The 13970-nt window shown below is 38.1% G+C and overlaps 1 protein-coding gene across 2 annotated transcripts in view; it reads right to left on the reverse strand.

The window, feature by feature from the left end:
• Positions 1-4561: 4561 nt before the first annotated feature.
• fam222a (family with sequence similarity 222 member A) overlaps positions 4562-13970 on the reverse strand; it is a 77294-nt gene continuing 67885 nt past the window's right edge. For both annotated transcript variants that reach the window (XM_038290031.1, XM_038290032.1), the window contains one exon: positions 4562-8606. In XM_038290031.1, coding sequence (XP_038145959.1) covers positions 7132-8606 — 1475 coding nt within the window. In that variant the 3' untranslated portion in view covers positions 4562-7131. The remainder of the gene's footprint in view (positions 8607-13970) is intronic.

A 13970-nucleotide genomic window follows, 5' to 3' on the forward strand; every position in this document is an offset into this window, starting at 1 on the left:
GCACAGACAATCTTTTGGAAGCCAAACATAAAAAAAAAAATATTACATTATTTTATCAACATTTTAAAAACATTTTCAATTTCTTTTAGTAAAATAGATTTTATGTTGGTCTTTCACAGATTATAATCTGTGGCTGTCATTTGGCAAGATATGAAAAAATATCAATTAATATGAATTCCTTTTTACACCTTTGTATTGCAAAATATCTACAAAGGCTAGATGCAATCAGCCAGCACTCGGAATGCTGTTTTCAAAATAAAATATCTTCCTGTTTTTTTTTGTTTTTTGTGGGTACTTACATTTTATGCACACATTTGAGATGCATTCATAATAGGTCAGCGTCTCTTTCCCACTGCTTAAGATCAGCCACTAAAGAACAACTCAGAAAAAAAAAATGTTAAAAGTTACCAAGGCATAAATCCAGCACTATACCTCTTTTTTCTGCCTGTGTCTCCCTGAGGAAAGGTTGTTACCACTGCAAAGGTGAAAAAGGTCAAGTGAACAACAAGATTGTCGAGGCAGGCATATGGCAGTGATGTTAAAAGGAAATCCTCAGACTAATATGCTTACCTTCTTTTATCAGAGAGTCCAGTCATTTGTCTTAACATAGAATAAAAAAGAAAAAGTAGAATGGACTTAGAAGTCATCTGCTTTATTTCCTTATGTCAAACATTTTACATAAGAGAGGAAAGGTCAAATGAAAAACAGCCAAACTACATTAAAGACACTCCAGTCCTGATATTGACAAAAAGCAGGGAGCAGAGAAAATGTCTCCTGTGATGTTAAGGATGGAGAAGTGACTGTGGCAGTTTCAGCAAATTGAAGATGATGGTTGAAGATCTGGAGAGGGTAAGCCATCTCTGCGATGCTTGGCTGTAGGCACATTCAGAAGCTGAAAACCCCGCGACTAAAGGATTTTACAGCTTTTCTCTTTATATTCAGACTTGTTTTCTCGAAATCTAAGACTCGTATATTATTATTATTGTTTCAAAAGAAGAAAGAAGCATTGTACTTTTTACATTTTTTTTTCATCCTGAGCAGACAAAATAATTTTTTTAAACACAGTACTGCAGGGAAAACAATAAGAGAGATGCTTTATAGATTTCCCATTTCCATATATATTATTTTCTCAAGGTTGCGCCACCCTCGTACCTTGGCAGGGTTGGTGCACTTGAGATCATCTGGAAAATAAAACAAACAAAAAAAGAAACAGAGGAACAGCCTCACAAACCGTAAAAAGATTCAGGAGAAAGGAAAAATAGGCAAAATCCCCAGACTTTAACGTTTAGATTGGATTCGATAATAGACCTGCCACGTAAGCCACATGAATATGTGGAGGTCAAAAGCTTTTTCAGCTGAACATAGAAATAAAACGGGTGTATGCCTCTGGAATTACACCCCACTACACTGATGCTTGCATGTGTCCAGGCAATGGTGTACAGGAGGTTCTAACTGTATTGAAAAATTATTTTAAAAAATTCCATGATGACAGGGAGACAAAAAAAAGTACAAAATTATCTAGTTTTTTAAAAGAGAACACCTGAAGTCATATACTTTGCTAACACACATAGACACATTTTTAGCATTTGATTCTTGCACCTTAAATTGATCCCTCAATGCAAACAAACAAAACATCAGTGGTGGTGCTAATTTTCCTGGATCTTTACTTTTTCTTACTGCTCTGCTCTAAAGTACCACAAACACAGCAATCTAATGTGAGCTGAAGGGAGGAGATCTTTTTAAAGATTTATCTCTTTTGGCTCAGTTTGAAGAGTCCCTCCTCTCTTACAGCAACGTCTGCTCTGGCCTAATTTAGCAATTATATGTTTTTTTTTAGAATTGGTAAAAGCATTTTAATTAGTGCCTTTAGTAAAGCCTTAACACTATTACTAAAGTTTACCATTTCAGAGAAACCCTGAAATGAACAACTAAGCACAGAACCTCAGACGCTATGAGCAGTTTCGCTGTTGACTTATTTCAAATTTAGAAATTGAAACCATAGTTTTTTTTTTCTAAGCCTTGGTATACCACTGATGACACTACTAGTCTACTTGACATACCTAGGTTAAACTCTGCTACAGCTTTTTGATGAAAAACATGTTTTTTAAATAGTGCAGCACAGTTATAGCTGGTGGTTTACAGGTGCAATTTTCTCAAGGTTGATGTCAATCATTAATGAAAGTATTTTCCTGCCAGGTTTGAGTGACAAATAGAGGACTGGACTAATAAATTCATCCCAGACTAATTCCAAATCGTAAGGAGGGATGAGCTTGAAGATGGGAGAAAAATGTGGAGGTTACATGAATGGAGATGACCACAGAGATACAAAGCCCCCATAGTCTGTAGCTTGGACAATCTTTGCCAGGAATCTACAGAGTGAGTGTCTACCTCCCCCTACCTCAAGCTAAGAGCAAAAGAGCTGAGTCTGCTTCCCCCTTTGCTTCTCAGCAGTATTTAACGTACATAATATGTGACTATAAACCTTTACACAGGGCAAAGGTCTTAATGGACTTACTGGGATTTACTAAGGGATTTTTACAGCCAGCATAAGTCACTTTTCCTACTCTTTGCCCCCCAACCATCCTCTACGAGCCTCTGGTTGCCCTTGAAAATGTATTTGCAATAGTCTGCAGCCTCAGTGATGAGTTAGAGATTTAAATGTTTGCGATCAGAAGGTGGTGTTACTGAGATTCTTCACTTGCCGAACAAGATGAGTTAAAGTGTTTTTTCTTGGTAATAAAAATAGAGCATTTCGCTGCAGTAAACTGAGGGACAATAAATGTCCAATCAATTAAGAATTCCAGGAAGATGTCAGCCATACTGATTACTGATGCTATGAGGATTTTCAGAACCAAAATTTTCCACTTTTTTGTTTTTATTCTCTCTGTTCTGTCAGATTGTACGAAGCCCCCTCAGTCATGCAGGGAGCAAACATTTATAATCCAACAGAAACAAATCCCCCTCCATCAAACACAGCCCAGCTTTTAAAGCAAGCCCGGGCGCCATGGCGCAGCACTCAGGCCCTCAGAGATGCTGTGGCGTCTGCGATACAGCAACACCCTCTACCCCCCTCCCAACCACCAGAACGACCACTCAGACCCTGCTGTCCTCCCCTCTGACGCCAGCCAGACAGCCTGTCCTAACCTTCGGTTTGTTTAAGCGGCACTGAACCCTGTTGGCCCCGGACGGGGGGAGGAATGGTGGGCTTTAGATAATGACCTGCCATATGCCACTCTGCCTCTGCAGCTGAGTGAGCCGTGGCTGGATCAGCCCAGGCAAAAATCTATTTGAAATTTAATTCTATTACCCTAATATGAGCTGAGCGTCCATTGTCCGGCTAAGGAACAGAGGAGTGGAGCAGAGTAGCAGGGCTAAGATGCGTGCTATCAACAGGAGCTCATTAATGTGTGTGAAGGAGAAGAGGGACAGACAGTTTGGAGCCTGTGCTTCAGAGAAAGGTGATGGGGGGGATGTTGGAGCAGTCTGAATTCAAAGAAAAGAATTGAAACTAATTTATGCTGCCATTTGCAAACTATTTCGGAGAATTTTTGGCCTCTCCAAAATACTTTTTGGCAGCATTATGATGTGGGAATGTTTTTCTTTGGAAGGGATAGGGAAACTTGTCAGAGTTAACTGAGGAGATGGATGAAGCTAAAAATAAAGTAAGGCCTTTTAAACACACTTTTTTGATTGTTATTTTTGTACAAGTTATAATTATGCATTATTTTCTATTAGCCTATCAAATAAAGCTCCAAAACTTTAGCATATAACACTACAATTATCCATTGCTATATGACAAACAAAAGCAAACACAAAAAAAATTGATCTAAATCTTTTCATCTGAATGAATCTCCTTGAATCGTGATTTCCAATACCCAATATGTCATTCAATATTTCATTTAGCTGAGAAGGCCTGTTGCCTCAGATCTCCACTGGTGAAGGGAAACTCCACTGCCTTAAACGCTCTCCTTTCACTGCAACATCATCTGACAGGGTCTAATGCTTGGATGCAGAAGCCAAATGGAAGGGATTTAGGAACGGATGTTTTTTTTTTTAAGTCTGTCAACTTAGTTCTACCACACATAAATATGCCTAAACAGGCCCTGGCTAAAGCATTTGGCTGCTGAAACAATGCGTCTTTGCATTGTTGAGGTTTTACAAAGCAAATTTAGGCCAAGGAGGCTTTGACTCTTTATGCTGTCAGTCATCAAAGACAAATTCAGCCTGTGCTAAACATGCATTCTTTATGGTACGAGTGGCTATATGTGAAAAGTAACAATTACAGGATAATAAGTGCCTATTTTCTAAATTTCTCTCCAGACAACACACAATTTGGATTCAAGGATTTATTTTAACTTTATCTGTTTCTCATTGTTTGCTTGAATGGTCAAAGTCTAAACATTGAGATAATCAGCAATACAAGGTTCTAATCAATAAAAAAATAACAGGTCAGATTACATAATGGATTTTGTAGAAAAAAGCCCCATGATCCCACTGACTTCTAGAGGGCAAATGTGAAAAAAATAATCACAGACTTCATAGCCAAAGCATGGCTTCTGAGTATATTCTTAAAGAAATTTATTTTACACCTTAGAACAAATCAAAACAAAGAAACCAGAGATAAAGATTAGGGATGTGGTACATTGGGAATGTATTGACAACTGTAGTTTACATTTTTTTTGGTGTAAGCTCAGAGAAAAAAATGTTAATACAGTCATTATAATTGCACTTCATAAATCTAGACCGATGCCAGTATTTCTCCACAGCAAAGCTCCCCGTTCTCCTACTCTCCGGTTAATAAATTCAATTTGCCGCTGAAATTTGACTGACAAAAGAAATGCTAATATAAGACCAGAGAGCTGCTGCACTGATACAATATTTCTCACCCGCTAGAGTCCCACAAGGCAACAAAATATCGTGATAATTTAAGTGCAGTACATTCGAGGGTATCTCACAGTCATAATGAATATTTCACTGCTCTGAATCATCAAGTTAAGACTGGCCTGGGCTAAATGCATCCCCACCCAGAGCTGAAATGGAAAACAAATAAAAAAGAACGAAGCAGTCAGTCTGGTCTTTTTTCCTTTGACGCCAAAAGACAGGGCATGATTGTTTTCATTTTGTACTTGTTTGCAACATCAAAGTACCCCAAAAAGCATGATATTATTTGTTTTCAGCGGCACTGCCAGTGCAGCTTTAAAGGAGTCAAATGACTCCGACTGCAAAAAAAACATCTAAAGCCTCCATTAAAAAAGGAGCCAGTTATCTCCTGTACATAACTCCGTCATAATGTTTATGGGACTGTTGAATCAGTGGGTCAATCTCACTGGTAATATGAAGAAAATCATAAAGTCTGAGGATTTTTGAAGAACACAAACTAAGAAGGTACAAACACACATGCACTCTGCCGCATACACGCTTCGACATACAGTGCTTCGTAAAAGTACTCCCTATGACATTTCAACAATTTGTCACTTTACAAACACAAACTTTAAAGTGTTTTATTGGGATTTTATATGACACACCAACATAAAGTAGTTTATATTGTGATGTGGATAAGAAACATTAAGATATTGTTCTGTCTTTAAAAGACATCTTAACAGTAAAGACAGGTCCCGTGTTATTAATTCAACCTTCCTATAAACCCTATTATCAGTCAGGACAGGATGGAAACAGTTATTGATAGAAAGCTAAAGGAAATATATAAATGAATCCCATCAAATCAAGTTTATATGTTCCCAATATATTAAAGTTGAAGCCTTACATGCAAACTGATTATCACTATAAATAAACAATTCTTATGGTGAAACAGTGGTGGCAGCTTAAGGATGTAAGGATATTATTTTCCTGTAAAGGAACAAATTGGTTATGATTTTTTACTTCTAATAGGATGCAACATTTACCATTTTTGACCCTGTTCACATTTTAGCACTACTTTATGCTGGTTATGACACATAAAACTAAATAAAAACACTGACAGTTGGGGTTGTGCAGTGAAAAAATGTAAAAATCTGGAAGGAACGTCAACACCTTTACAAGCTACTGCACATTTAAGGTTATTCCTATAACCCCATAGTAACATTCTTCACTGTAACATTTCTTTTTCTTGTATTTTTTGCAACATATTTTGTTTTAAATAAGTGTTTTGAGATTTAATGTTGGTTCCAGTGTTGGTTAGGAAAACAAAAAGAGCTCCTCTTTTAGGTTCTTACAGAACCAAAGCAGCAACTCTGCCTTGCGTCAGAACATGACAGACTGCACTTCAGCTTAAAGAGGAAAATTGAAATCATAAAAACACAAAAAGGGAAAACGATAGAATAAGATAATAAAAAAAACGTTGAGACACTTTTCCTTGTAGCAGCCAATACATATAATATACCTACAAATATATCAAACAACAAAAATAGGTTCAAGTTTTTCAAGTTTCTTAAATATATCATATCCAACTACCCAATTCCAAACTTCAAAGTTAACAAAATTCAAGCAGTGCAATTAATTCATCAATTATAACAGCAATAACTAAAATTGTACTACCCTTTTAGATTCAACCTTGTGATCCTTGGACACCCTAGAGCTGCTAGTAATATTCTTATTATTTTCAGCACACTTCTGGATGTGTGTACTGTTACTTAGTTTTGGGTTTTAGAAGCAGCCCTAAGCGCCGGCCCTTTAAGACCATTTCAGTGACAACCTACACAGTAGCTTTATCCTTAGTATTCGGAGAGGAGAAAGAAGTGGTGTACTCACTTCATGTCAAGCTATGATTCTCATTTAAAAAAAAAACAGTTTAAAAGGATAAAACAACAACCCAAAAAAACAAAAAAAACATTAATAATCCAAAAATCCTATTGGCAAACCACACAATGGAACATCAGGAGAATCTTGGAATCCCTTTTCCATCCCGCTGGTAGTAACTACTACCTTTTTGTGTTAGGGATCCCCACGGCCTGCTTTGAAACCAGCAAATCTAAGGTCACACAGCACAGCAACTGCTCTTCTCTAAGCTCCCACGATCCGTAAAGCAGTGGCACTCTTAACAGTCCCGTAACATTGCCGTTTTTCTTGATTTTCTTCATAAATTCACAATCCTTGATTAATTTCCTCCTCTTCTCTCTCTCCCCTCCGACCGTTCTATCTGTAAACAGGAAGGCGGATGTGTGCATGCTGGTGGTCCAAAAGCCGCGGCACAGACACAGTCTCATAGCCTTTACCGAGCATCTGCTCCTTGATGCAGGGCGGGTGGATGTCATTGATCAGATACTCCAAAGACTGCAGGCTACTGCTCAGCACTGAGGTGTTGCACAAGCTCTTGCTTGGCAAACTGCAGCACAAACCCCCACCGCTGTCAACTGCGGGGTGATGGTGGTGGTGGTGGTAATGGTGATGGTGGTGAGGATATCCCATTTCTCTGTGACCCGTTGTTGGACCTCCCGTTGAAGTGCCTAGGAGTTCCTGGGGGTTGTAGCAGTCACTGTCGGGTGTAACCAGCACACTATTCCATGGTGGTGCAAAGTACTGACCCACTGAGAAATTCCCATGCATACCCACACAGTTCAAAGGGGAAGAGCTCACTTTGTCCAGCCCACCTCCGCCGCTGGCACTGGCTGTCAGATGGAAAGGTCTGGAGGAGGAGGAAGAGGACACCTGAGCTGCCATAATCCCCCCACCAAGGACACAGGTTTCAGGCGACTTGCTGATGGCAGCCCCTCCTCCGCTGCCTCCACTGTACATGCGGAGGACGGCCTGCTGTTGCTGCTGCTGTTGATGTTGTTGTTGCTGTTGCTGTTTCTGCCACAGGATATAGTCCATACCCTCTGTGTATACACCACTTTTCATTACCTCTGCGCTTTGAGTGGGTAGCCCCGATCCTGTGTACACCATGTTAGCCTGAGGAGCCATGCCTACAACGTAGCCTCCACCAGAGGAGCTTGAACCAACCCCCATGACTGCTGTGACGTGCTTGGAGGGGCTGGAATTTGTTGGTGCGGTAGAAGTCCCCTGACACACCTGCTGCAGGGCCTGAGCCTGGCAGTGTTGGTTGATCTGATAGATGATACTTTGGATGGAGGGGAGATTAGACTGTGCAGGCAGGGACAGGCCTCGGCCCCCTGTTACAGGAATCACAGAGCCAGCCAGAGTGACGTTTGGGGGAACTGAGAGTCCGGGGCCTTCTGGAGGCTTTGTTGGCCCAGAGTGGTAAACCATTTGACCATGACCGCTGGCTAAAGTGCTACTATTAGGGGGTGGGTATGGAGCCACAGCAATGTGAGCAGGAGACAGTTTAGTCCGTCTGCCTTCTGAGTTCTTGAGAACACCTTTTGAAGGACCAAAGGTAGATGATGAAGATGATGATAATGATGATGAGGACTTGACTATGGCGAGAAGACCCTGGTACCCTCCTGTGTGGAGATGGGGGTAAGGGCTGTAGCGTTGCCCTGTGGTATCATATCCATTCACAGTCCGGTTAAGGTGCTTGTGCTGGGGAACCCTGATGTTTGTGGGGAAGATCTTGATGGACAGTGGGCTGTTTGCTGTCTTCTGAGCGTAAGCATCAAGTTCTGCTGCTGTTGGGTACCGAGAGGAAGGTGACGGTACCACCAGGTCACCTGAAAGAAAAAACAGATAAAAAAAAAGAAAATGAACCTTAGGATTAAATAAAAGCAGAAAAAAGGTGTAGTGAGGTTTATTTGAAACAAAAATTCCAAACTTTTGAACATTTAGGAAATTCATAAGGCCGAATTCCTAGTGGTTGTACAAGAACTTCAACTGAGCCAATGAAAGGGGTATAATGAAAACCAAATAGAGGTTTCCTCCTATCAAAACAGACATGCCTTAAAACTATATCAACATGCGTTGTCATGCATACCATTCCAATGCTTAAAAGTAATTTTTTTAGATAAAAACATCCAATAAACCATGTTCTCTTATTAGTATAAAGCAAAGAGCGAAGCAGTAATGCCCCTTACCCTCCTGTTGCTGCACATTGCTGTGGTGATGGCTGAAAACATTAGCTACCCTTATACCTTGCTTCAAAATAAAACAGATGTATCAATCTGGAAATACTTCTAACTACAATTTATATATTTTTTTTTATTTTTGTGTCAACTTATGGAAAGTCACCTCTTACTCATCTTGTAGGTAAAAATAGCCCCATTTACACTACCATTTTGAAACCATGCCGGGAGCTGTCCGAGCATGGTAACCAAGATAACTGCTGATTGTAAATGGAACTGGACTGTGTCAGACTCAACCGAACAGCGCTAAATCTAGTACTAGTTCAACAGTAGGGCTCGGCACGGTTCAGTTCAGGCTTGGTTCTCTGATAACAAAGAGCGCATGAATAGACCGCGTCACCTCCTTACAGTCAGCTTCCAGTAGTTGGCAGTAATGCACATCTGTAAGTAACTTGCCAATCAATAATCGAAAACTGCTCAATCTTCTTTGTCGTATCCACTTCCCAAAAGCGGACTCTGTCAAGTAAATTCACCAAAGGTTGCCTTCTTTGTCTGACTCTCCGCAAAAAACGAAATATCAATGTTATGGGCGCCGCCATGTTGATTTGCTTGATTCCCTCTAGATAGCAGTAGTACCATAGATCGTCACTAGGAAGCGAGGAACTGTGCTAGCGTGACGTGTAAATGGTCGTAAGGAACTAAGCTCGGCACAGCTAACTGATCCAAGCTCGGTCCGAACTCGGCAAGGATCGGTTTCAGACGTGTAGTGTAAATGGGGAAAATGTTTTAAACTACTGTCTGCCAGCGGATAATAGCAGGTTTATAATTTTTTTGAAAGAGAAAGTTACAGTATAAATAGCTAAATAGAAAATAAAAGTTAAAAACCTTGAAAATTAAACTTTTTAACTTTTACTTTTTAAGCAAAACCAATTAGACTTTGTTGCACATTTTGGGTTATCACTTTCTTCTGTGATAATTTATCACTTTCTGACTGTCATCATTTTTAGTAAAGATTATGATGGAATCTTAGACTCAAAGTAGCTAATTTCTGGTTGGAATCATAGAAAAAGGAAATTTGTGAGGCATGAATCATCATATTGTGTTAATTACAGATTTTTAAAAAGCAGGTGCACAAGCAACCACTAGGCTGCAAAGTTTATGAGGTGCAGCATGTTTTACGAGTTTTCAGATCACCATCTCTAGAATTTTATTTGGCAGTGCCTAGTTGAATAAAACCAAGCCGATACACTTTAATAGAACCCAAACATAGTTAGAAAGCTGTATATGCGGACCGGTATTCATCCATCTGCTTTTCTGCTCAGAGCCTTCTTTCCATCTCATTTTCTCACCCAGATGTGGATGAACATCCCTAGACAAATGAATCTTTTTAAAAACTCATTCTGTCAGAGCCTGCTACCTTAGGCGCTGTTAAATCAGTGCATTGTGAAATTAATTCGGACTCTCTTCAGCTCTGAATTGGGTTAGCCTTGGTACCAGGCACTGAGGGAGGAAAGGGGAGGGAATAAAAGCTTGTTTAATTGAAGTGGCACATTTTAGATTTATAAGTGGAATCACTTACTGGGTCTTACCCTTGGCGACTGAATTTTCAAATTCATTCAATCTAGCAGAACTGGGCAGTGAGACCCCACAAAGAACCAATTAAAGGTCAACTGGGAATTAAAAGCTTGGTTAAGATAGATTTAACAAAATAGAGCCCTATAACAAATGCTCAAGAGATGCTTTTGGCATAAAAAAGCATAGATTTAATTTTAAAAATAGAAATAGATTGTTATGTGAAAAAATTGTACACCTACCTAAATGCTCAGCTTTTTACAATATATTTTAACTAAATACTTTCAAATTAACTGATTATTGATGAGATTAAATATCTTATCAATAATGTTTATCTGAACTGTGAAAGAATCTTGACACCCTATGCCTATTATCTGGTGTTGCAACATTAAAACACTGCTTGTAGCAATACCAAAGTCTGACATCGTTTACTTTCAGCTGTGAGATGTTTGTTTGGGATCCACAGCCCATTTCAAGGCATTTTAAGCAGTTTCCATTCACTGTAGCTTCATTGGTTCAGTTTTGTTCAGGATTAAACCTTTTTTTTTTTTACAAATAGCCTCACATTTTTCTCAATCAAGCTCTGATAAACAAAATGATTCTGCAATGGTGAGCTGACCAGATGCTGCTACAGCAAAGCATTCCTAAAAGATGCCACTATCACCCCCATGCTTTACAAGTGGTATTGGGTATTTTCTTATTTTAAAATAGTTCCTTAATTTCACAAACAATGAGTGCAGACGACCAGAGATTTTAGATGTATACTCATTTGTTGCAAGAACATTATTCTGGAGGTCCTGGTCTTTGTCTCTGCTCTTTATGGCAAACTTTAATCGTAATGCTTTTTTTGAGAGTCAAGGTTTCTGCACATCTCATGAAAGTAAGATTTGTGCAGTTTTTTCCTGGTGGTATGGGTGTAAACCTCTTGTCCATTGAAGACATTTGAAGGTCATTGGAGACTCTAGAAGTCTGCTTCCAGATCATGCTCCCTTGAAGGCCAGACTTTTTCATATTGGTAGTTTCTATAAATTACCTTCAGTGAATTATTTAATTTTTTTTATATCAATCCAGATTCTGCATCAGATTCTCCAGATCCTCTCACCACCACAGTCAAGAAAACACAGTAGAAAGTGTCTGCATTCAGAACAAATGTAAATCACCAAACAGAATGACACATACCAGTGTTCCTTCATGTGGAGGTGATGCGAAAAGCCATTTCAAAGATTTTAAGTTGAATAAATGAAGCACCTCTCCCAATTGCTTTATTACCAGCCATTCCATTTGTATTACATTTATAGAACATATTCAGTTTAGTTTAGTTTAGTTTATTTAGGATCCCCATTAGCTGTAGCAAGCTACAGCTATTCTTCCTGGGGTCCAACAACAAAACATGAAATAAAAAAAAAATTACAAATGAAATAAAATTATGTGGACATTAAAACAACATCTCCCATAATCTATACATATACATATATACATACACACATATACACATACATATATACCTATACATATATACCCATATACATAAACAGAAACAATCCAAACTACCGTAATCAAAACAAACTACAAAGCACAGCAAGTGAAGAAGACAGTCCTAATCATGTTTTACCTCTATATTTAATAAATGTTCTTTCAATGATTTTTTAAATTTCCTTAAATCAGTTATCAGTTTAATGTAATTCGGCAGTAAATTCCATGCTTTCATACCTCTATACATAACAGTTCTTTTTAAGGAATTTGACTTTACTTTAGGCAAACTAAAGTTTCCTTCAGTCGCATGCCTAGTCCTATATTCGTGATTCTCTGAACTAAAAGTAAGGTTTGTAAATAACATATAAGGTGTTTTTAATACAGATATGTTTCTAATCATAACAGTCAATGAGTATGAAAGTCTGTCTTTAACTAACAACCAGTTTAACTTTTTATGCATTGTTATTATATTTGTCCTTAAATCACACTTCAATATTATTCGGGCAGCTCTATTTTGTACATGTTGTAGTTTATTTAGCATCTTTTCAGGATCATTTGACCAGACGACTGGGCAGTAATCCATTTGAGAAAAAATCAATGATTGGATTATCATTTTAAGAATATTTGGGGACATAAAGGTTGCATGTCTTCTTATGACTGTGATTCCTCTACCCATCTTTGCAATCATGTTATTAATATGTTTTCTCCATAATAACGTGTTATCCACCGTCACTCCCAGAAGCTTGGACTCATGCACATTCCTTATCGAGACGTTATTGATATTAATATTCAATATATGATTACTGTTTACGTTGTAATTTGACCTCACAATCATGCTGTTAGTTTTTGCTGTATTCAATACCAGCTTATTTGCTTTCACCCATTTATCCACTCCCACTAGTTCGTTATTCATAATAATTTCTAATTCATTATTTGTTCTTGCTGATGTATATATAGTGGAATCATCTGCATACATAATTATTTTAGTTCTTTTGAGTATGTATGGTAAGTCATTTGTAAATATTGAAAATAATAAAGGACCCAGGCAGCTCCCTTGAGGTACACCACATGTTACAGTTTGTTTTTCAGAAAATGCACCATTAAAATATACCGTTTGCGACCGGTTAGTTAAATAACTGTAAAACCATGCAAGTGCAGATTGTTCAAAACCATAGCAGGAAAGTTTTTCTAATAGTAGATGGTGGTCAATTAAATCAAAAGCAGCTGAAAAATCTAGAAACACAACTCCCACCATATCTTTCATTTCAATACTCCTAAGCCAGTCATCAGACATACTAATTAGTGCTGTTGCTGTAGAATGAGCCTTTCTATAAGCATGTTGAGAGTGACAAATTATGTTATTAATCGACAGATAATTATTAATTTGTTCATATACTATGGTCTCTGTTATTTTTCCTAACACAGGTAGTAGACTTATCGGACGACTATTTGAGCTGGAAAAGGGCAGTTTCTTATTTTTCTGTAATGGGATTATTTTGGCTGTTTTCCAGGCTTGTGGACACACTGAAGACATAAAACTTAAATTAATAATGTGAGTAATTACAGGAGCGATTTCATCAGCAACCAATTTGAGAAGTCTGACATCCAGTTCATCAACACCCGGTGGTTTATCTTTGCACTTTTTCAGGAAATCCTTTACCCTCTGCAAGTTAACCATTTCTAATTTAAACTTGGACCTTTTCCCTTTCATTATTTCATTTCTTATTAATAAGTGAGATATTTCATTACTTAGGTTAGGCATATTTTCTCTTAGTTTTGCTATTTTACTAATGAAATAATTATTTAAATAATTAGCAATTTCTCTAGGTCCAGTTATGAAGCCATCGTTTGTCTCAAGAAATAATGGATGCGTTCTATTTTTCCTACCTGTCAAATCATTAACTATCTTCCACATTTTTTTGCAATCATTCCCCGCCTTCTTTACTCTATCTTCATAATAATTCTTTTTTT

This window comes from Cyprinodon tularosa, unplaced genomic scaffold (genome assembly GCF_016077235.1).
Source record: "Cyprinodon tularosa strain WSP-4 unplaced genomic scaffold, ASM1607723v1 ctg275, whole genome shotgun sequence".
Taxonomy (NCBI): domain Eukaryota; kingdom Metazoa; phylum Chordata; class Actinopteri; order Cyprinodontiformes; family Cyprinodontidae; genus Cyprinodon; species Cyprinodon tularosa.